The sequence below is a fragment of the Triticum aestivum genome, chromosome 4A (genome assembly GCF_018294505.1).
Source record: "Triticum aestivum cultivar Chinese Spring chromosome 4A, IWGSC CS RefSeq v2.1, whole genome shotgun sequence".
Lineage (NCBI taxonomy): Eukaryota > Viridiplantae > Streptophyta > Magnoliopsida > Poales > Poaceae > Triticum > Triticum aestivum.
The window spans coordinates 738,141,001-738,164,308 of record NC_057803.1 but is presented as its reverse complement, the minus strand read 5'-3'; the positions used below and the strand labels follow the sequence as shown (position 1 = coordinate 738,164,308).

At 47.2% G+C, this 23,308-nt stretch overlaps 3 protein-coding genes across 4 annotated transcripts; all 3 read right to left on the bottom strand.

The window, feature by feature from the left end:
• Positions 1-320: 320 nt before the first annotated feature.
• LOC123083504 (F-box protein At2g21930-like) lies at positions 321-2,212 on the bottom strand. Its single transcript, XM_044505535.1, has one exon. It carries the CDS (start codon positions 2,081-2,083, stop codon positions 872-874), a length of 1,212 nt encoding a protein of 403 aa, XP_044361470.1. The 5' UTR covers positions 2,084-2,212; the 3' UTR covers positions 321-871.
• Positions 2,213-8,703: 6,491 nt separating this feature from the next.
• On the bottom strand, positions 8,704-10,586 carry LOC123083503 (F-box protein At3g49450). 2 transcript variants are annotated; one of them, XM_044505534.1, is made up of 3 exons: positions 10,456-10,586; positions 9,874-10,349; positions 8,704-9,758 (listed from the first exon to the last, which is right to left on the bottom strand). In XM_044505534.1, exons 2-3 carry the CDS (start codon positions 10,305-10,307, stop codon positions 9,728-9,730), a joined length of 465 nt encoding a protein of 154 aa, XP_044361469.1. In that variant the 5' UTR covers positions 10,308-10,349; positions 10,456-10,586; the 3' UTR covers positions 8,704-9,727. The 2 variants fall into 2 exon arrangements, with proteins under 2 accessions (XP_044361469.1, XP_044361468.1); XM_044505533.1 differs by having other exon boundaries at positions 8,704-10,349.
• Positions 10,587-13,439: 2,853 nt separating this feature from the next.
• On the bottom strand, positions 13,440-15,673 carry LOC123084474 (cysteine-rich receptor-like protein kinase 27). The gene is made up of 4 exons (XM_044506059.1): positions 15,454-15,673; positions 14,628-14,850; positions 14,391-14,514; positions 13,440-13,997 (listed from the first exon to the last, which is right to left on the bottom strand). The coding sequence occupies exons 1-4, from the start codon at positions 15,671-15,673 to the stop codon at positions 13,440-13,442; spliced, it is 1,125 nt and encodes a 374-aa protein (XP_044361994.1).
• Positions 15,674-23,308: the final 7,635 nt, after the last annotated feature.

Below are 23,308 nucleotides of genomic sequence, written 5' to 3'. Positions count from 1 at the left end.
AACCGGGTCTAATACCCCCCATTGGTCCCGGTTCTTGAAGAACCGGGACTAATGGGCTGGCCAGGGCCGAACTGTAGCCCGGTTTTCTACTAGTGATAACAAATCATAGGCCTAAAACAACATCCGACAAACACGCAGAACTTTTTTTCTCTCTCTAAGCATCATCAAATGTGACTAAAACAACATAAGTAACAATGGGATCGCAGAGTTGGCATTAGTCCTACACCCACGCATTCCACATGCAAAAGTAATTAAATCTTGTCCAGGACCCCTCTGCATATATGATTCTAGCAGGGAGTGGTATGTATGGACGATGGATATTACTCGAATCAGTGATATCGAATAATATATAAATACATGATGTAAAAATAAGTCCTAACTAAATGAAAACCATTCGACATACAATGAGCAGGAGTGCTACACATTCAGGAAGACTCGTGATCAATACAGAGCAGCAAACTGAATCAATCTAAGCACCAACTACATTTTTCTTGCCAGTTGCCACTGTCAAAAGAGACGCCATGCTATGTTTGTGCTTGGACACGGTTAACCGTTAGTACTACTAGTTACATGAAATGTTTGGCATAATAATTAGATCACCAAGAAAGCAAGCTAGCATATTAGTACACACATACCACATGTACCTTCACAAGAGTCGAGCGGCTCTAGAAATAGAAACTTGGTTGAAATCTCTGGAATAGTTCGATCTGCTTCTGCTGCACTTCTATTGCAAATCAAGCAAGCAGGAGTGTGAGCACCAGCCAATTGAGTGGCATGATTCAAGCGGATTCCAATGTACATAGACAAATACTTCAGCCGACAGAGGAGCCAATTCTTGCACAAGGGTTGTCTGAACTTTGAAAGTAAGAAACTACTGCCCATCTGCATCTGCTAATGGCTCTGAGAAGAGAGGAACATAGGGTAGAAATCGTTGTGTGCTGTTCATGTTCTCAAGATTAAGAATACAACCAACTTTCTGATGTCGCATATCGTACGTTGCCAAGGTAGCACCTCCATATGAAAACAAGAAAATGGTGTCACAATCTGGATGAATCCCAACAACCCTGTACTTCATCCTAGTCATGCTCAGAAGCATATCCATGCTGGCGGTATGCTTCAGGACGAATTCTTTACTGTTACAATCCTTGAGGCACCAAAGTGTTATCTCAGGAACTAGGCTTTCATAGGTAGCTACAGCATAGTGTAAGCATCCCTGCGACAATCCAATCATACAAAATCTCGAACAGTACGGCACACGGATAGTCTTCCACTCTTTCCCCTCCACGTCCACCCCCACCACCACATACTCGTTGCCGGTGCTGATGTCCTCCAGCTCGCCAATCACATACATCATACCGCCGACAAAGACACATTTACACCTGAAGAACGGCGCCGCTTTCTCAACCATCCCACTATCCCGGCGACTCCAGGCTCCTGTCCGCGACGAGTAGATGCTCACTCCTGTCATATAATTTGCCAGATAGTCCTCCTCAAAATGAAGAACGTGGAAATGCGACGAAACTGCCGGATCAAAAGCCAGAGCTGCAGTATGGCTATATCTGATTGCCGGCGCCAAAGGCTTAGGGGGCAGCTCGAGCCACTTACCAATGGCGGGATTGCACACCACAAAACGGCAATCATCCTCTGCCCAATCCCAAGGGGCCGCCTTCTTGGTGCAGCCGCGGTAGAGAACGAGACCATTGCAAGTGTCCATCTGGGCCATGTCCTTGTACTTGTTAAGTTGCAGGTAAGGAAGGGAAGGGTCAAACGGAGCTGGGCCGCCGGAGACGCTGGCGAAGTGGTGGCGATACCCGCTGCCGCAGAAGGACGTGTAGAGGAAGCCGGCAAGGGTCTGGGGCAACTTCTTGCGGTTGGCAGGGTCAGCGATGAGGTCGCGCCAGGGCAGGGAGACGCACTTGAAGCGGTGGAGGGATCTAGCAGGGAGGCGGGAGAGGATCTCGAGGATGAGGTCGTCGGTGAACAGCGCGGCCGCCTCCGCCGTCGCCCCCGGATAGTTGCACCTGTACAGCCCCGACTTGGTCTTCTTCTCGAGACTCCTCTCCTTCTCCGTCTTCGCCTCCATGGAGCAGAATTTGGAGGGAGTAGGCAGGGGAGACCGGGACAGGGATCTGCAAAAGGAGGGAGGAAATCCTCGATCTGGCTAGGAAATCATCGACCATATAGTCGGTGGTTGCGATCTTCGCCGTGGTGAGTCAGGAAAGGTACCTTAGTTTTGAGCAATTTGATAAAATAGCACACCTTTCCTCGTACGTTGATAAAATAGCACATCTTTCTTTTTGTTAGATTAAATGACACACTTTTCCTTCGGGGCTAGACAAAATGGCACAAACAGACATTTTTCTCAATTTTCAGGTCAGGACCTACACGTCATATTATTTTGGACGATTTTGCCCTTTGATCTGTTCTACGCAGTAAACTGGTTCAGTCGAACCTCTGTTTCGAAACAGAGCGAAAAGAAACGCAGCGAGGAAGATGGATCGCCGCCTCGCCGGCCCTGCCAATTACGTGCTCCCCTTATCTCCCGGCGCTTCGTCCCGTTTCTTCCCGTCTCCTGTCGCTCCACCCGTTCCGCCGCCGCCGCCTCATCTTGTAATCTTCGAGTAATATTTGATGGATGAAGACACTGACTTATGCTCAAAAAAAAAAGACACTGACTTATGCTAGCTACGGTTTTTTTACTGATGCTTTTCTCTTGTACTGTATCATATTTTCTCTGCGTACATGTATGTTTGTACGATTGTTTATTCATTTACTGATGCCTTTCACTTGTTCAGCTCTACTTCCCTGCTAAAGCAAACAACTATACCAGTCAGCAGCCACCTACAGGCTTCTACAGGAGCAAGCACCTACAGCCAGCAAACGAACGTACGCTACGGCGAGCGACCGGCCTGCACTGCCACGTGCTGCAGGGGGACTTCAAGTGGCGGCGCCCTTCTTCTCCCGCATTGCGATGAAGCAGCCGCAGCCCGCAGCGCGTACGGCGGCCGCGGCGCGCGGTAAGGTGGCGGACAGGGCGGCTCGGGGACGAATCACGGCGAGATCGTGGATGGTTCCGTCGTTCCTCTGTTCCGGTGTTCTCTCATCCTCTGGATCGTCTCGTCTCCTCTCTCGATCGAACCAGTCCAAAGTGTAAAATCGTCCAAAATAATATAACGTGTAGGTCCTGACGTGGAAATTGTGAAAAAAAGTCAGTTTGTGCCATTTTATCTAACCCTGAAGGAAAAGTGTGTCATTTAATCTAATAAAAAGAAAGGTGTGCTATTTTATCAATGTACGAGGAAAGGTGTGCTATTTTATCAAATTGCTCCTTAGTTTTAGGGCGGCTACGGGGGACGCTATACTTTTATTTTTATTTTTCGAGACTTGGATTAGATACTTGTTTATTTTTTTAGACTTGAATTGGATAGAGTCGCTTATGCGTGTTTGTAACGAGATATAAGTGGCCCGCACATAATTATCCTGGCTTGTAATATTGTTTCATCTGATTTGTAGTACTAGTGTACTACTCGGGATGATGAACACTGGATTTGCTTTTTCCCTATGGTTTATAATAACTGGGATGATGAACACGGAATTTGTTTGCTTCCAATGATATGTAGCATTGTGGAATGATCTACGTTCTTCTTATCCTATATGTTTCCATTGGAATGATTTCCTGTGGAACAATGAACATGAGCTCATTTGATCCCCGTACCTCTTGTTCGTCCTCACGAATTTTTTGTGTGTGACTTAGGTGACATGGTTGCTGAAAAAGACTGAAGAAGACCTAAAAACTAAAAGAGATACCGCGTACGGCGTGTCCGTGTTTTAGCACTCGGCGAAGAGCATTACACCCGGCGTACGTGAAAATTCCAGTAGCGCGCTGTCTGCACTCCAGACACTCATATCTTTCCGGGTCAATTCAAACACACATTCTGGTTGGTGCAAACTCGCCATGAACAAGTTTGCTCAGGCTTTTTGTGGTGCCCTCTTCCTAACCTCAGAAGTCTGATGCTGAGCGGCTGGGATAGGGAAGTTAGCAGCTGTCCATGCACGCACACGATTCCATAATACTGAAGATCGCTTTCTTTTGAGCCGAACCACAAGGGGCCAACCCACGCCGTTGAAGATTGTCGACCGCTAGAAGATTGTACTTTGCATGTTTCAGTAGCATGAACTGACACCGCTTCACTGTTTACAGGCTATATTCCTTCTGTGGTTCCGCAAAATGTGCCGCCCTACATCCACAAAAATCCTCTCATAGTGAATTTCCGGATAATGATCGCGCCTCCCCTCCCTCCCTCACGCGACGCTAACACCACTTCGAGCCTCCCCTTCTCCTAACCTCCTCCCCTCGCCGCCACCTTGACGTACTGGCGGGCAGCGGCGGGGCGCTTTCCTTCCCCCGCTCGGTCCCATCAGGGTCAGGCGGGGCACAACGTTTGCTCGGGGCGTGTCGGCGCGGCGGTAGCAGCTGGCAGCGACGTGAAGGGGCCGCACGAACAGTGGTGCGCGATGGGCTCCGGTGGCGACGGACGTCCGGATCTGGGCCCAGGTGGCGCGGGCTGCAGGCGTCCGCTCCTACCGTGGCCATGGCTGGTGGTGGTGGAGGTGCATCGGCGATGGCTGGTGGGCGTGCTAGTCGGGATCCACGAGTCCCGCCGGCTGGACGACAGCGGCAGTGCAGATGGTCTCCCCGGTGAGTTTTCTAGGCGGTTAGGGGCGGTCCTTGGGGGCCATCCTCGCCGGTGGCCAGGCCTGCGATGGTGGCTTTGCGCGGTTCTGCGACGGCCGCTGAGATGGAGCGGCACAGGGGTGTGTCCGGTGGGGAGGTTGGCTAGAGGGATGGGCGGCGGCGATGTGCTCGAGCTACCCGTCACTGACATAGGGGTGTTCTCGTCCGGATGTGTCCGCTCCCCCACCTCCCCCTTCCCCAGCAGTGTGCTGGTTGTCTCAACTTCGGTGATGTTCAAGGTGGGTCGTTTGCTGCGGGACGTCGGACGGGGGCATCCCTCTGGTACAAAGCTGGACTCTTTGCATGGTCTTGGGGGTGCCCGGATGTTGGGCGGTGACCCTGGTGGCGGGAGGCGTGGCGTTCGAGGGCGGGACGTGCGTCTCAGGTGCGTGCGGGCAGCCATGGCTTCGTGGGGGGCTTGGCTGTGGGTGGTTGGCGGAGCGGGGGTGTGTAGAAGGGGTGTGAGCACCAAGGGTACATCACTTGCCCAGTTCTGGTACTAGCCGTCGGGGGCGGCATCCATGGACGCCGTTTCCTTCCTGAAGGCTCCGTCGCGGTGCTCCCACTCCTTCATGTGGCTCCGGGTGAAAACTTGATCTTCGGATCAGACGGTGACGACTATCCGTGGTCATACCCTGCTGGGAGGCACCGTCCTGGAGTCCTTCGTCATTGTCCTTCTCAACCCTCCTTGGTGGCTCCAAGTAGCTCTTCTTGGCTCATCTCTAGTTTGCTTGGTTGTCGTCTGAGTGGTGTGTCGGTGCCCGACACCTTTGTATCTTGTCTTGGGTGTGTGTGTGTTGTGTGCCGTGGTGGTGTTGTGTTTGTAGCTGTTCGCTCGGATGTATGTGGTGATGATTTCTTTATAATATAAAGCGGGGTAACCCTTTTTGGGTAATTTCAAGATGATCAGGTGTACACTACACAAATGCAGGGGAGGCAAATTTGGCTACACTGCCTAGACAACTACTCCCTCCGTTCCAAAATAGATGACCCAACTTTGTACTATAAGTTAGTACAAAGTTGGGTCATCTATTTTGGAACGAAGGGAGTAAGTAACAATGAACAGGGTAAAACTCTCAGCCCAGCATTATTTATACGACGTAAACATGTCAAGCAGACTCCTTACTCCTCCTGAATACATCTCTTGAGGTTAACTGTGCCAAAGTATCTGGAAGTCTGCTGCAGAGTCAAAAAGCTTTTTTTTCAGAGAACACATGATCTTCTGTCGTGTACTAATATATCTCAAGGCGGTGGGGTGGTACCTCGAGTGAGTGTGCGATGCTCTTCCTAGTCCCTGAAAAGAGATGTCCGTCTGCCTGCCTGCCTTTTTTGTTGCCGCCTGCAACAAAATAGACATATATGATGAGCACTGTTCCCAGCCTACATTCTGTAGCTACTACTGTTGTTAAATCTTTGCTGCCATTTCACACAGGAAAGGTCTTGTCTTGAGAATTCAACTTTGGATCCAAGGAAGTGAAAAAAACTACAAAGGCAGGGGAAAAAAAACTAAAACCACTAGACCAAGATTTATGTATGATACTAGTAGCTGGGATTCAGTCCTCTGCTTGTTGTGGCAAATGTTCAGACTGAGGGCAAATGAATTGCCAGCTCTTTATAGATTTAAAACTGTTGCAGATATTGATCACTTCACTGGTTAAAACTACCGAGATCCAATGCAAATCATAAAAGCAAAGTTTCAGTTTGTGAAAGCGCCATTCAACCGGGGTAACGATGCAGTTTCAGGAAATTGCATGTCCTCCAAGCAACCTTCAACGGATGTCGTGATCTTCACAACACTCTGCTTACCTCTGTATTTGACTTCTTCCACTGTATGCTGCCCCAATCAGAAAACTATGGTGTGCAACACTGGGTATCTTCAACTGTTTTGTTAGTCACCTTGAATGGAAAAAAGGGGGTGCACTTTCAAGCCAAATTTGAAATGAACCGGGCTGTGGTTGAGATCACAGCAAGGACAAGAAGAGAAGAAGAGATCACAGCAAAAATACAAACAAAGGGATGAACCTAAATATGCATCGAAAATCGAGAAAACAGATTCTGATTTGGTTGTTTTCTTTCTATTACCATCGTTTCCCCCTCCTTTGTAAGTCTAAAGGGCATACTAAAATCTACCAGGTCTTTGAGTTCGAAACTCTCTTGGACTTGATTGGGCTGGACTGTATAACGGGTACCTAATCTGCTGTAACATGTCAATTATTTTCTCTAAAATAAAACATGACAATTCTTCTCTCAATTCTCAAAGGAGCTTCTGCCTCGATGATGACAAGTAAGGCAGAGATGCTCCCTGCCCAAAGGTTGATGACTCCGCAATGTTCAGAGACATGGTAATACAAAGTTGTTTCATCCAAGATGGGCCACGCAGCCAGAGAGTGTGGGCAAGTATTATATGGCCTGCCAATGTTGATGATAAAATAAAAGCAGGAGGGCAGCCCAACCGAACAGACACATTAAAGATCTTTTATCCTTCACAAGCATGACCATGTGCTACTGCATTAGCCTCCTTAAGTTATCTTCAGAAACTCCCTGCCCATCTAGTAACACTCCTATATAGCTGCAGTGCTGGTTATCCTCTGTATTGTCCGGATGTCCTCATCCCAATCAGAAAGAGTCTGGTCCTTTCTTCCTTGTATTCAGAAATGACACCGGTTGCCCCCCAAAATGGGATCTTCGTCGAAGACTGACTGAGTCAATTTTAAGTTTTAACCATATCCTATAGCTGGCCTTAAGTCCAGCAATATCTTTTGATGCCACTCTCCTTTTTCTGCACAACTCAGGGAAATTTGCAAGTTGATAGCCATGGCAGATCTAGCATGAACATGCACCGCATCATCACTTACATGCTACCTGTATTCCCACACCAAATATATGTGCCAACTTTCTAAATAAAGATATTCACCGCTAGTGGCTAGTGTACAACAGGGGAGGCAAATTTGGCTAGACTGTCTAGAACCAAGCAAGTAAAACAAAACTTAACAGAACCCGCACCTTGATTTAGACTATGTACCCATGCAAAAATATCAGAGCGAGTCTGCTGCAGAGTCCAAAAAAGTACCTTTTTCCTGATGATTCTATTTTTTTCAGAGAACAATTGATTTTCTTCTGTCGAAATATTTCTGGCAGCTGGGTGCTACCTGGAGTGTGCCATGTTCTTACCAGGCACCTCAACAGAGGTGGCCTGCCTGCGAGAAGTTTGCCGTATATATGATGACCAAGATTATGTATGTTCACACTGATAAATGAATGGTCAGCTCTTTACTAGCAATCAACTCTTACATGCATCTGATTCAGTCCATGCAAGTTTGAAATAAATACAACATCATTTCTGAAGCAGCTCGGATATTTTCTTTGAATTAAATGGCATTCCTAAATGATTCAACTCGACTTTTTCAGTTCATATTTTCCATTCTCATTCTATAGTCTTAAAAGTAAACCATTCGAGAATCAGGAATCGTCACATCACAAATATACGGAAACAACGCTGGTTGAGGCACTCAAACAGGGTAGCAACGCGGCCAAATCAATCAACACAGCGGACACCAAGAGGCCTTATTTTTTGTGGTCATTCAGCTGTGTTGACACACAAATACCCTGCATGTTGATGAAGCGCATCTCTATAAAATTCTTGTTACCACTGTAAGTAAAACTCTGCTGTACTGATTTCTTTCGCCTGCATGCTGCTATTCATACAAGAGTACATACTCCAATTTTGGTTTATATTGCCATTGATGCAATTTCTCTGTGACTAACAGATGGAAACAGCCTCTTACAGAAATGTAGGGAAAGGCTGCGTACTATAGACCCAAAGTGGTCGGACCCTTCCCTGGACCCTGCGCAAGCGGGAGCTACATGCACCAGGTTGCCCTAACAGATCAAAAGCTCTAGTGAATTCACTAGAAACAGCAAACACACATAAAACGAACATGCTGAAAGGCAACGTTTTACCAAAACACTGAATGAATAAGGTAAACAAGACATTGCACGGTTGCACCCGTAACCAGTCTGATTGAACCTTTTAGTACACTAGCAGATTCACAATCTGCAGTAGGATTTAGGATAACCATAATAACTGATTATTAGAGAAAGGAAGACCGATTACAGTGTAATTTAGCCACATTGAACTAACATCTGTCAAGAAAAAGGCCAGTGCTTGGCAAAACAGACCAAGAGTAACAATGTTCATTGGAAATGACATTATGCTTCATCTGTAGTTTGCCAGGCATTGTTCTGAACTGGAAATCAAGCAAGCATGAGGGTAAGCACCAGCAAATTCAACGGCAAGACCGAAGCAGATTCCGAAGTACACAGGCAAATTGTTAAGCCGAAAGAAGAGACTGTTCTTGGGAGGAAGCACATGGGTGGTTTGAAGGTAAAGCTACTGCCCATCTGCATCTGGTAATGACTCCGAGAAGAGAGGAACATAGGGTAGAAACTGTTTCGGTTTTGTAATGCCTTTCTCAAGATTAAGGACACAGCCAACTTTCTGATGTTGCATATCATACACTACCAAGGTGTCACCTCCAGATGACATCAAGAAAACGGTGTCACAATCTGGATGAATCTCAGCCACCGTATACTTCTCCCCAATCATGCCCATAAGCTCATTGATGTTGGCAGAACGCTTCAGAACCAATTCTTTACTGTCACGATCCTTGAGGCACCAAAGTGTTATCCCAGAATCTAGGATTTCATTACTATCATTGACTGAAACCGTTGAAGCTACAACATAGTGCAAGCACCCCTGCGACACTCCAATCGTGGCAGATCTTTGGCCATACGGCACAGGGATAGTCTTCCACACTTTCCCCTCCATGTCCACCACCATCAGCACGTATATGTTGTTGAAGTCCATCAGGTTGCCAATCAAATACATCATACCGCCGACGAAGACACATTTACTATTGAGCGGCACCACTTTCTCAACCATCCTACTACCACTCCTGAAACTCCAGGCTCCTGTCCGTGACGAGTAGATGTTCACTCCTGTGATGTAAGTTTCTGGAACCGCCTGCTCAAAGTGAAGAACGTAGAAATGAGATGAGACTGCCGGATCAAAAGCAAGACCTGTGGTACAGCTATATCTCTTTACGGGCACAGGCGGCCGAGGGGGCAGCTCCACCCACCTCCCAGTGGCGGGATTGCACACTAGAAAACGGAAATCATCCCAACTCTCCATCTTCTTCTTGAAGCCACAGTAGAGAAGGAGGCCATTGCAGGCGTCCAACTGGGTGATGCCGCCGTACTTGTTATTGTGCAGGTAAGGGATGGAAAGGTCGAACGGGGCTGCGCCGTCCCCGGAGACACTGGCGAAGTGGTGGCCGATCCTGTTGTTGATGGTCATGTAGAAGAAGCCAACGAGGGTCTGGGGCAGCTTCTTGCGGTTGGCGGGGTCGGCGATGAGGTCGCGCCAGGACACGGAGACGCACTTGAAGCGGTGGAGGGATCTGACGGGGAGGCGGGAGAGGATCTCCAGGATGAGGTCGTCGGTGAGCAGGGGCAGGCCGGCCGTTGGCTTGGTGTCCCTCTCCAAGAGCTCCCCTTTCTCCGCCTCCTCCATGGAGCGGGAGTGGAAGCAGAAGGGCCTAGGCAGGGGTCAGATCTGCAGATGGAGAGAGGGAATCACGAATCAGGCCAAGGAAAATCAGGTAGTAGCAGCCGGTGGTGGTGACCTCTTCCTCGCCGTGGTGAGTCGGGAAAGGTAGTACCTTGGTTTGGTTTAGGGCGGCGACGGGCGGCGGGGATGCAGCCGGCGGCGACGGGCGACAGGATCACAGGAGGACGAATGTGTGGACGCTCAAGCTTTTCTTCTCCAGCCGGACTGAAACAAAAAAGCCCAATCCGGTTGGGCTTTTTTTCCCTTCTTGCCCCCTATATGTCTGACTCACTATTTTTTAACCTTCCAAATTATGTGCAAAAGCATGCAACAATGCAACATAGAACTACAGACGAGCTACAACTACAACTCGTTCATAGATTCACTTATTCATAGATAAAACCAGCTAGAACTACATCCAGGAATAAAAATTACATATACCGCAAACTAATCTATTTGCTCCTTGTCTGAGGGGATTGGGATCACCGCTTTGCCGAAACAACCATCCACGTGGTCAACGGCAGCATGAGGCATCTGCCCATCCTCATTTGCAAAGGTCTTCTCCTGCTCTCGGTCATGAATGAAGATCCTGCGGCGGTTCGTCAACACCACCCGCTCATCCTCGATGGACTCAAGGATGGTGTAGGCTTCGCCAATGAGGGACGCGTTAGTGTATAGCTCGACGAGGGCTATAGCGTCTGACAGCACCGCCTCAAGCTGCACCTCCCCCTCGATGTGCTCCTTCCACCATCGAGAGGCGGAAGTGCTCCCGCGCGTGCTCCATCAATAGGTGGGGGTGATGTCAGCCCGTCGACAAGGGCGTCCACCATCTCCAACCCGGGGCCAATTGGGTCAACCGCCAAGACCACCTCCTCTGAGACATCTCCCTCCGAACCTGAGCCTTCTCTAAAGGTTTTTTCCACATCGCTTTTGAACTTTCCACAAACTGGTTTTTCGATTTTCTTCTGTTTTATTTATTTTTGTTTTTTTTTCTTTTTTTTTCTTTTTTCACATCACAAACTTCTTTAATTTGGATTTTTTTAAATTCAAGCACTTTTATGAAAATCGGAAACAATTTTCAAAATTGTGAACATGTTCTAAAACTTGTGAACATTTTCTTGGAACTCACGAACAAATTTTTGATAATCGTGAACAATTTTAAAATTTGTTAACATCTCCAAAATTTATGAATATTTTCTTGGAATTCACAAAATAATTCTTGATATTAGTGAAAAACAAATTAAACATGTGAACATTCTTTGATGTTAGTGAACATTTTTTGAACTTCATGAAAATTTTGAATTCACGAACACTTTTTGAAATCATGAACATTTTCCTAATTCATGAATATATATTTTCAAAATATTGACCATTTTTTGAAATTTCAGGAACTTATTTTCAAATTCATAAACATTTTTCTAATTATTTATTTTTTTATCCACAAACATGCTTTTGCTGTTGCAAACATTTTTTAAAGTTCTTGGACATTTATTGAATCCGTGAACATTTTCTCAAATAGCCAAACATGTGTGTTGAATCCGGGAACTTTTTTTGAATTCATGAATATTTTGGAAAATCACAAATAATTTTTTAATGCACGAACATTTTTTGAAGTTCAAGAACATTTTTTTGAACTCACGAACAGTTTTTCAAACTGAGAGCATTTTTCAAATTCTTAAACATATTTTTTCATTTTTTTTAAATCCTGAACAATATGAAGCCAAAAATAAGAGAGAAAAGAATAGGAAAACAAACAGGGGCGCAACTCGCCCGCACATGGGCCAGCCCAAATTTTGTGCAGGAGGCGCACCTGTTTGTAATTCTGAAGGGATTACGAAGATCTAAGTAGTACTTTGTGTTCTTTTGCACTTGACTACGGATAATTAACATCTGATGCCAATTCTTCTCTCCAACAAAAAAGGGATGTCAATTCTTCTCTCAAAGGAGCTTCACCTGCTACAACGGGAGGGGTCAGCTGCCGCTCCACCTGCTCAAATAGATTGCCTTCTCCCGTGTGCAGAGAGACAGCCTTGGCCATGGACTGGGTTGTTCCAACAAATGACTAAGATCTACTTTGTGTTCTAGATACTCTTTTTCACTGGATTACGGATAACTAACATGACAATTATTTTCTCCAACTAAAACGGGATATCAATTCTTCTCTCAAAGGAGCTTCTGCCGCTCCATCCGTTAGTAGGAGACAGCCTTCACCATGGACTGGGTTGTTCCAACAGGGACACATGACGGTTAAGGTTCAGAGACAGTAATACAACAGTGTTTGCACAGTCGGTTAGTTTCTTGCTGTTACCATCATCTTCCCATTGTTATTAACACTGCAGAATAAGGCAAAGCTTTTGCCGACGCTTCAAAAGGATGTATATTTCACTTGACGAGTTTCTTCTGTCTAAAAGTTGGGAAAAAAGAGAGAGAATAGAGATTCACCTTTCAGAATTAAAGGGTCGTGTCAGTTCCCGTCCAATTCCAGTTTTGTACACGGGCTTAAAAATATTAACTATCTGACCTAGCAATTAACATGAAACCAAGGGGTTTAATAATCAGGTTAAGTAAGAAAGCATACGTGCTAGACCAAACGCAGCCTGGATCCTAGCATTATTTTTTTCCAGGGAGATCAGGAGCATTCATTCATTACAGATGCAGATTACAAGCAAAATGCAGATCTTTATCCATTACCACCATTATTTTTTTTATTAGAACGAAGGCTCAAGAAGAGCCCGGCTTTAAATTAACAAAGCCATCAACCGGCCAGGATTACAAAGATTACAACCACGAACCACACAAAGAAAAAGAAAACGGCAAAGATACAAAGGCACTGGGAGGCAGCTCACATAGCACACATCCAGCTAGATAACAGATCGACATGAAGCTAATAGATAGGAGATGCTAGGGACCTCTTGCACGCACACAACCACGGGGAAGGCATCTGCCAGCGCAGGGCAAGGAGACGACGACGATGAGAGGCATGCCGTTGCCAGAACACCAGGGACTTGTGGAAGACACACCCAGACGACTCCATCGTCAAAGAAGGCCCCTACCTCATCGCCTGGCTCGAAAGGCGCCGCATCGTTGAGCGATGGACTAGTTCACCCTAGAACCTGCCTGGATGGTACCCAACGAAGCCACAGGAGCGGAACCAGGCGTTCCTGACATGTCGACGGCGACTCGCCTAGAGCCAAGCAGACCCAAAATCTGAGACCGGGCAAGAAAGAGGGTAAGCTGCCAGGATAAAAAAACAGCAGCAGGGGCCAAGAACCAAAATTCAGAAGCTCCGGCTTCCTCGGCGAGCTGGTGAGGAAACCACTGGAGGAGGGGAACCCTATCCCCTCCCTTCCTGGAAATCCACGGCACCGGAGGCACGCACAACAGCCGCACGAAGAGCACAATAATCACAGAACCCCGCTCCAAGGAGGACACAGCTGCCGCTGGAGACTTGCTGCCGCCGCCTACATCACTTGTAACAGGCCAATTTGAAATTTCCGCGTCACCCAGTATTCCACGGATGATAAACCATGTTGTCGGCCTGTTCCCTGGGTAATAGTTCGTACATTCTATCCCTATCTCGGCACATGCCTTTACTTGTTCCAATGATGTGTGACTATTTGATGTCCCAAACATGTCCGTCCAGCTTTCAACTACCTGCAATTTGATAACCATGGTTAGTTATAAAGAAGGACGGCATGCATTTAGAACAGAAAAACAAAAACACGCAGCCGTATTTATTAGGACCAGAGACCAAATGCAAGGATAACTATCACAAACAATTTCGAATTTCTCACTTGATTAATTTTGTGTTATTAATCTTTCGATGCACATAATGACTTTAGAAATCAAAATCAGCTTTATTTTACTTTATTTTTTGGGTGGAAGATCGCTGCAAAGACAACATTCAGATCTTGTCATTTGCAAATTCTAATGTTAATTAGATACACTAACTGAATATATGTTGAATTTGTTTCCAACAAGATTGTGGTTTCTTCTTAACATGCTGTCTACAATTTTTTTTTTAAACCTCACATACAAAATAATTACCTCCTTAACACTGGAGCACTCCTTATGTCCCATAAGGATCTCCATTACAATAACGCCCAAACTATATATGTCGGTCTTGAAGGTGATTTCTCCACTAATTAAGAATTCTGGTGCCATATACCCCCTGCACAAAATTTTGGTGTAGTCTGTTCGATTAGGTGAATGAAGAGTATGCAAAAAAAAAATGGCAGATGAGTAATAAAAATGTTAAGTTCGCAAAGAAAATTACTAGCCTACATTGTCCCAAGCTTGTGATCAGTAATAGCCCGACTCTGGCTTCCACTTAAGTGACGTGATAGACCGAAATCCGCAATTCTGGGCGTCATGTTATCATCCAATAGTACATTCTGAGGTTTGAGGTCCATGTGAATAATACGCTGTTGGTGAAGATAATGTACGCCCTCACAGATCCCCTTGATTATTTGGTAATGTGTGGTCCACTGAAGTCGACAAGATGCATCTGCAAAGAGTATACAATATAACAAATAGTTAGTACCATATGCGGTGGAATAAGCAGTCCAACGAAACAAAAAAAAGGCCTTCGTGAATGATTGCCCGATTTCGGAAGTTAATAAATATGCTAAGTTCAAAGGAAGTTCTCGAAACACCCATCTCATTGTCAAAACGTGGGTGTGACAATTGGGGGGCGGGGGGGGGGGGGGGGGGGGGGGGATAACTGGGGGATAACTGGCCGCCATCCGTCATCTCGCTTGTGGAAGTTAGGTGTTATTCTCCTGAAACAGAATTAGTGCTGCTCATTAGCCATACGTGCAATTAAGAAGAAACAGCAACTTAACAATTTATGCAGAAAAAAATTACTAGTATATCTATCTGAAGTCTGAAGTCGACTTTGATCTAAAACTTCAGAGATCCCCTGATTATAACAACAAAAAAGTGAATATATGTGGAAACAAATTAAAGTATATATCTATCTGATGAGGTCTGAAAGAGACACAATGAAGGACGACCAGGCGGAGACTGGAGAAAGAAACCACGCACTACTCCCACTCCACTACCTTTTCATCGTGCGCGTGAACCAAATGCTTTTGAAAATTTTATTTACTCTTCTTCGGGTGCATCTTTGAGCATCCCAACAGCCGCGCCAAAAGATGCGCGCGCGGGGTAAAATGCCCATTTAGCGCGCGCTCCAGCGAAGGCAAGAAATTAGGCGGCGGCGTTGGGGTCGGCGTGGCCGTAGGTGCGGTCGTCGAAGGCATCTGGTTCAAGATGAGGCCGCGCTCGGCCAGGTACCACGCTTTGACCTGCTCGTCCATCGTCGACATGTCCGCCCCCATCATGAACGCCAGGTCGGTGTTCCTCTTCCTCACGGCGACGTTGGTCCAGAGTAGGTCGAGCTAGCTTCACGTCCTGCTTCGTCATCAACGCCGACCACCGCATATCGGTTTTCTCCTCCCTCTTGGCTGCGTTGTTCTTGGTGTCGGTGATGCACTGCTCGATCGATGATTGCAGCCGCTCGGCAGCCGGTGCGCGTCCTTCGCCGTCTTGACTCTTTTTGTTGCCGTCAGGGCGCCTGTCGGTGTCAAAACCGGCGGATCTCGGGTAGGGGGTCCCAAGCAGTGCGTCTTAAGATCAATGGTAACAGGAGGCAAGGGACACGATGTTTTACCCAGGTTCGGGCCCTCTTGATGGAGGTAAAACCCTACGTCCTGCTTGATTGATATTGATGATGTGGGTATTATAAGAGTAGATCTACCACGAGATCAAGGAGGCTAAACCCTAGAAGCTAGCCTATGGTATGATTGTTGTTGTCTGTCTATCGACTAGCCTGGCCTTGGTTTATATAATGCACCAGAGGCCTAGGATAACAAGAGTCCTAGCCGCATACGCCGGTGGGGGAGGAGTCCTTGTCTTGATCGCCAAGTCTTGCGGAATCTTCCTTGTATGCGCCAGCTGTCCGGACTGGCCCATGAGTATACGGCCATGGGGGTCCTCGGCCCAATCCAACTGATCGGGAGATAACGCGTTGAGTACCCCATAGTCCAGGACACCGTCAGTAGCCCCCTGAACCGGTCTTCAAGTTAGGGACGCTCCTCGATTCTTCTGAACTGTTCTTCATCTTCGGTTGCCGGTCTTGAAAACTGGTTCAACAAATCTTCTCATCTTCTATCTTGAGGATCGCCGAAATCCATTCGACGAGTTTAAACGTCGGGTATCCGAGGTTTCCGGCCTTTATCAATGCCTTGTTGTTTTTATGCCACACCTCGGGTTTTGAAGTTGTTCCCGGGTGGCAGCGTCCTCTCGCGTCCGAGCTCCAACGCCGGACTACATTCGAGATATCTTTTGCAGCCAAGCACCAATGCCGGACTGCTTCCCAGCTCTAGCACTGGAATGTATCCAAGCTCCAACGTCGGACTATGTATCCGAGCTCCAACGCCGGACTGTATCCGAGGTGTCGTAAATCACCTTGGTTCAAAGAAGTTTGAAGGAGTTTAGCCGAGCTTAATGCCGGAAATGCCCTCTATGGAGCCAGCCACTAGCGCCCGAGCTTTATGCCGGACTGCTTTCGAGGTGATGCACCACCCCGCATGTGGGCCGATTTTTGTCAATATTTTTGATTGGTGCAATTTATTCTCTGCCGAGATACATAACCAGTAGCCCTCAAGGTGGGTATCGGTCTAAAACCCGAGATGCCCATGAAGGATGACATAAGACCGCTGATCCTCGTAGCTGCTGAGACTCAGGTTGATTTGCAAAATCGGTCTGAGGATCAAGTCCTAGCTCGGCAGAATACTTCGGGACACAAAAAGCGGCGTGCTCAGTCCTCGAGACTCAGGTTGGGTGCGGCCGACCAACCTGAGGATCAAAATCTCCTCGGAAACTGTATTGCACTTAAAATTTTCTGCATAGAACAGGCAATGCAGTAGCCCCCGAGACACTGGTCGGGTGGCAACACCAGATCAGGGGATCGATGTGCCCCTTTAATATTTGTAAATAATGAGCCCGAAGCCCAGTAGCCCCCGAGCCTTAATGCGGGCACGGGAGGCCGAATTAAGGATCGATATCCATAGTAAAATCACAAATTATGTGTAATGACTCTATGTATCCAAGTACTTTATGTCATTAATGCTCGGATCCGCATTGTACAAAAACTTTGTTGACCGACTATCGGCTTCCACCTCCTCGGCCAATAGCCGAGGAGTGTTTGTCCTGCTTTATATATGAGGGCAAAGATTTAGAACAAACAAGGCAATCTGGCCATGCGGTTTTATAAACAAAGGTACACGGAGAGACATGTTATATTACTATTTAACAGAAGAAATGTCTTCCAAAGAAAATAGTCCCGCTATCGGTTCCTTTCTTTGGGTTGTCATGTTAAGCATGATCATGAAACCTCAGCTCCAATGTAAAAGCAAAATATCGAGAATTTAGTGTGGGAGGCCAGTTAATAGCCCCCGGTAGTGTTCGGCGACAGTCGAGGTCAAGCCGTAAACACTTCGGCCATTGTTATGAATGGCCCGTCGTTTAACGCCGTCATCGGATCTCCGACCAGTTTACGCTTATTGTAACAGTCAGTTTTCGGCTTTCTCCACTGAGGTGCTTAACCATGTGAGCTGGAAGCACAATCGCAGTGGTTCTCCCTTTGCACACCTAGCCGAACAAAGCGGAACATAGGAGGCAAGCGCAGGAGCCGGGTAACCCAACTATTGACCGAAGACACAATTCGAAACCGATGCATATATAGCAATAGCCGAGAATGTTTTTGCCGAATCTCTAAAGGTGTCCGACGTTGCACTGCGAGACTTGTGCTGAAAGCACACAAATAGTTTAAAAGTGCCATGGGCTCGAAAAGCAAAAAAACTTATTCAAAAGGTTAGTGTCCGAACTAGATCAAGTGTTCGGTGCCAATCCAAAAATTGGACTTTAGAAACAAAAGGTGCTTCTGCCGCGCTTTAACATGACACATCCTATCTCAAAACTTTAAGCGGGTCAGTCTACGGCTAGTAACCGCACACTTGTGTCGAAAAAAAGGAGTGATAAATAATAACAAAAACTTTGCAACGGCTAGGAAGAGAAACACTTAGTATGAAACGGCTCAAATAAACATAAGAGCCCCCAAGTGACTTGGGTAAAAGTTGAATATATAATGTAAGGTGACATGTAGAATGCCTTCTATCCGGATTGTAGATCGTTTGTCGTAGCGGACCTTTTCGCTTCAACCTCTGGACCCAATAGTCCGGAGTGTGTTCGAATACCCTCGCGGTAATAAAAACCGGGGCATGCATGGAGACCAGGCGTAGGGGTCATTAGTGCTTTATCAGACAAGTGACCAACTAGTTATGTTATATTACATGGTTAGTAAGAAACATCTTCCAGGGAGAATAGTTCCGTTAGGGTTTCCTTTCCCTGGGAGGCATTGCCCTAAAGTGCATGTCCGGACTGCGAAAAGAGCAGAAAAACATCTGGGGGCAGGTAAATAAATAGGTAAGAAATCATCTTTTAGTTCACCGACCGAGTATTCCCTTAAGAACGCTAGCTTTCGGCTTCACCCAGTCTGAGGTACACATCCGGCTGACCCGGCAGTAACAATCGCAGAGGTGCTCCCTTTACCACCTAGCCGAACAATCGGGAACGTAGGGGTAAGCACAGGAGCCAGGCAACCCAGCTTGGCCAAAACTTAAGTCATATCGATGCATATAATGGTGAATAAAAGGTACATGCGGAAGTGTGACACATGTGTTGGGCATAAAGCCCGAATTGATAAGCTTCTGTTAAAGAAGCCCCCAGGTATAATGAGCGCGGGTAGCGCGTCAAGTATGTGCGAACAAAGTTTCGACAAGGAAGATTTTTACAAGCAACTTTTTTCCGAGAAAGTATAATGCTTGGTCGAACCAAACACAAGTTAGAAATTTTAAAACTTTAAGCATGAAGGCAACTTAGCTGGTTAATGTGTTCGGTATTGAAGATGCGGTCCGAGCTTGATGCGGGACAAGGATCCATCCCTCAAGCCGGTCCCGAGGTGGCGGAGCAAAGAGCTCGGCACTGTGAAGTGGTGATATAGCATGGTCAATGCAGGACGACAGAGTGATGCCGAAGTCCCTGGCATGGGGTAATGAAGTGTTGACGAAGCCCCCCGTCCAACCGAGGTGACGTCAGAGGATATAGTCCGGCTGGATCATTTTCCTGTGCACAAAAAATAGTGCAAACCATAGATAATAGTAAAAAATCGTGGCATAATAAATAATTTATGCAAAGTGAGTAATAAAAGAAATATGGCCTGGCGCCGAAGTCGATGTCGATGCAGGTCGTCGGCGTAATGCAATAAAGGCGTGGCAAAGCCTGGATTCACAGGTCGGTCCAAGTTCCGGATGCGGCGTTCGCCGGACTATGTAGGGAAACTGACCGAACCATCATGCGATCGTCGATAATGCGGCCACCATTTGATAGACCTGTGTACATATGATGGACAAACCAGAGTAATAATTCCTTGGGAAAAATTAACCCAAACAAGCAAAACGAAATACTAGGATTAATAGCACCTGGTTTATTCGTTGTAGCAATCCGAAGGAAGGTGATTCCCAAAATTGGGACTCGATCCGCGCACCCATTGCCTGGTCGGCTAGTGACGCCGAAGTGTCCGGAGTAGGTTGATGAAGAGATGGCGAAGCCCCCGGTCCAGCAGAGATGTCGAAGTAGGTCGGCGTGATGGAGACCAGCTTGAAGATGCAATAGTGCGGCCCTGCCGATGCAGGTCGTGACGCGGTCGATGCCGTCTTGATGAAGCGACCGCGTGGCGATGCAGGTGTGCCCGCTCCGTGTAATTCATGGGGCGGCGATGTTGGTGACGATTTATCCTACGCGATGCCGAACTATTGTTCGGCTGGCCGAGATGATGTTCCGAAGAAATTGAGCTCGGCTTAACAAAGCGACGACGTGTCTAACACAGGTCGGCCCCGTGGAGTGATGTTGTCGGGCTAGTTTGACATCGGCACGACGGTGAAGTTCGTATTGCAAAAATACTTTTAATACTACTGGGATGTGTTTGAGAATAAAACATAACACCCCATACGAAAACTTCCTTCAAAAAGGATATTCGAGATCCCGTTCATAAAGAAGATGAATTCGGGTCGGATTCGTTCTCGCGCAGAAAACAGATCCAAAAAGTGATGCACTAATCGGAAGTTTTCCAGAGTTTGGATGGTCGGATCGAGCTGAATTTTTGGCAGGCGGTAGATATGGGAATTCCGCAGTAAATCAACGGTTGGATCCTCCAAAGGACATCCGAGCTAGATGCTGGATACCACGCCCTAAACTCGTCCGGATTCTCGTCCAGATTCAACAGGGCTCCGGTATATCGGAGATTGCCGGAGATTCCTCCATCGGAACTCGACGAAATTTTTGCAGGGTTGTTGTAGAATTAATTCCGCATAATTCCACCGAAGTAATCGTTTAAGCGACACTCGAGGAGGCGGTGGCGGCGGATACAAGTTTGCTGTCCAGAAAAACAGCTCGGTCGCCTGAGGGTAATGTTGACGTTGAGCCCCCGAGCTCCATGGATGACTCCTCCATGATCTTGATAGAGATCGGAGTTGGTGTTGATGAAGGCCTTCATCCAAACATGACGATCGGAGGTAGGCCGCAGTCCTCGGTCAAGCCAAGGTGACCAGTCGAGCTGGTGACGAAGAAGCCGACGTCGCAGTTGACCTGCAGTCGAGCCATTGATCCTTGTGCCGATCACAGAGCGGAACTCTCAATGAAAGCACCAATGTCGGTGTCAAAACCGACGGATCTCGGGTAGGGGGTCCCAAGTAGTGCGTCTTAGAATCAATGGTAACAGGAGGCAAGGGACACGATGTTTTACCCAGGTTCGGGCCCTCTTGATGGAGGTAAAACCCTACGTCCTGCTTGATTGATATTGATGATGTGGGTATTACAAGAGTAGATCTACCACGAGATCAAGGAGGCTAAACCCTAGAAGCTAGCCTATGGTATGATTGTTGTTGTCTGTCTATCGACTAGCCTGACCTTGGTTTATATAATGCACCAGAGGCCTAGGATAACAAGAGTCCTAGCCGAATACGTCGGTGGGGGAGGAGTCCTTGTCTTGATCGCCAAGTCTTGCGGAATCTTCCTTGTATGCGGCAGCTGCCCGGACTGGCCCATGAGTATACGGCCATGGGGGTCCTCGGCCCAATCCAACTGATCGGGAGACGACGCGTTGAGTACCCCCTAGTCCGGGACACCGTCAGTAGCCCCCTGAACCGGTCTTCAAGTTAGGGACGCTCCTCTATTCTTCCGAACTGTTCGTCATATTCGGTTGCCGGTCTTGAAAACTGGTTCAACAAATCTTCTCATCTTCTATCTTGAGGATCGCCGAAATGCATTCGACGAGTTTAAACGTCGGGTATCCGAGGTTTCCGGCCTTTATCAATGCCTTGTTATTTTTATGCCACACCTCGGGTTTTGAAGTTGTTCCTGGGTGGCAGCGTCCTCTCTCGTCCGAGCTCCAACGCCAGACTACATTCGAGATATCTTTTGCAGCCAAGCACCAATGCCGGACTGCTTCCCAGCTCTAACGCCGGAATGTATCCGAGCTCCAACGTCGGACTATGTATCCGAGCTCCAACGCCGGACTGTATCCGAGGTGTCATAAATCACCTTGGTTCAAAGAAGTTTGAAGGAGTTTAGCCGAGCTTAATACCGGAAATGCCCTCTATGGAGCCAGCCACTAGCGCCCGAGCTTTATGCCGGACTGCTTCCGAGGTGGTGCACCACCCTGCAGGTGGGCCGATTTTTGTCAATATTTTTGATTGGTGCAATTTATTCTCTGTCGAGATACATAACCAGTAGCCCTCAAGGTGGGTATCGGTCTAAAACCCGAGATGCCCATGAAGGATGACATAAGACCGCTGATCCTCGTAGCTGCTGAGACTCAGGTTGATTTGCAAAATCGGTCTGAGGATCAAGTCCTAGCTCGACAGAATACTTCGGGACACAAAAAGCGGCGTGCTCAGTCCTCAAGACTCAGGTTGGGTGCGGCCGACCAACCTGAGGATCAAAATCTCCTCGGAGACTGTATTACACTTAATTTTTTTTGCATTGGACAGGCAATGCAGTAGCCCCCGAGACACTGGTCGGGTGGCAACACCAGATCAGGGGATCGATGTGCCCCTTTAATATTTGTAAATAATGAGCCCGAAGCCCAGTAGCCCCCGAGCCTTAGTGCGGGCACGGGAGGCCGAATTAAGGATCGATATCCATAGTAAAATCACAAATTATGTGTAATGACTCTATGTATCCAAGTACTTTATGTCATTAATACTCAGATCCGCATTGTACAAAAACTTTGTTGACCGACCATCGGCTTCCACCTCCTCGGCCAATAGCCGAGGAGTGTTTGTCCTGCTTTATAAAGCCTTTATGAGGGCAAAGATTTAGAACAAACAAGGCATCTGGCCATGCGGTTTTATAAACAAAGGTACACGGAGAGACATGTTATATTACTGTTTAACAGAAGAAATGTCTTCCAAAGAAAATAGTCCCGCTATCGGTTCCTTTCTTTGGGTTGTCATGTTAAGCATGATCATGAAACCTCAGCTCCAATGTAAGAGCAAAATATCGAAGATTTAGTGTGGGAGGCCAGTTAATAGCCTCCGGTAGTGTTTGGCGACAGTCGAGGTCAAGCCGTAAACACTTCGGCCATTGTTATGAATGGCCCGTCGTTTAACGCCGTCATCGGACCGCCGACCAGTTTACGCTTACTGTAACAATCAGTTTTCAACTTTCTCCACTGAGGTGCTTAACCATGTGAGCTGGAAGCACAATCGCAGTGGTTCTCCCTTTGCACACCTAGCCGAACAAAGCGGAACATAGGAGGCAAGCGCAGGAGCCGGGCAACCCAACTATTGACCGAAGACACAATTCGAAACCGATGCATATATAGCAATACCCGAGAATGT

Excerpts from the sequence above, each read along its gene's own strand:
- LOC123084474 (XM_044506059.1), bottom strand. The coding sequence starts at position 15,673 with ATGTCGACGATGGACGAGCAGGTCAAAGCGTGGTACCTGGCCGAGCGC. Across the intron at positions 14,515-14,627 it reads GATCACAAGCTTGGGACAAT|GGGGTATATGGCACCAGAAT; the intron begins GTAGGCTAGTAA and ends AATTTTGTGCAG. Across the intron at positions 13,998-14,390 it reads AGTGCTCCAGTGTTAAGGAG|GTAGTTGAAAGCTGGACGGA; the intron begins GTAATTATTTTG and ends ATCAAATTGCAG.
- LOC123083504 (XM_044505535.1), bottom strand. The coding sequence starts at position 2,083 with ATGGAGGCGAAGACGGAGAAGGAGAGGAGTCTCGAGAAGAAGACCAAG.
- LOC123083503 (XM_044505533.1), bottom strand. The coding sequence starts at position 10,307 with ATGGAGGAGGCGGAGAAAGGGGAGCTCTTGGAGAGGGACACCAAGCCA.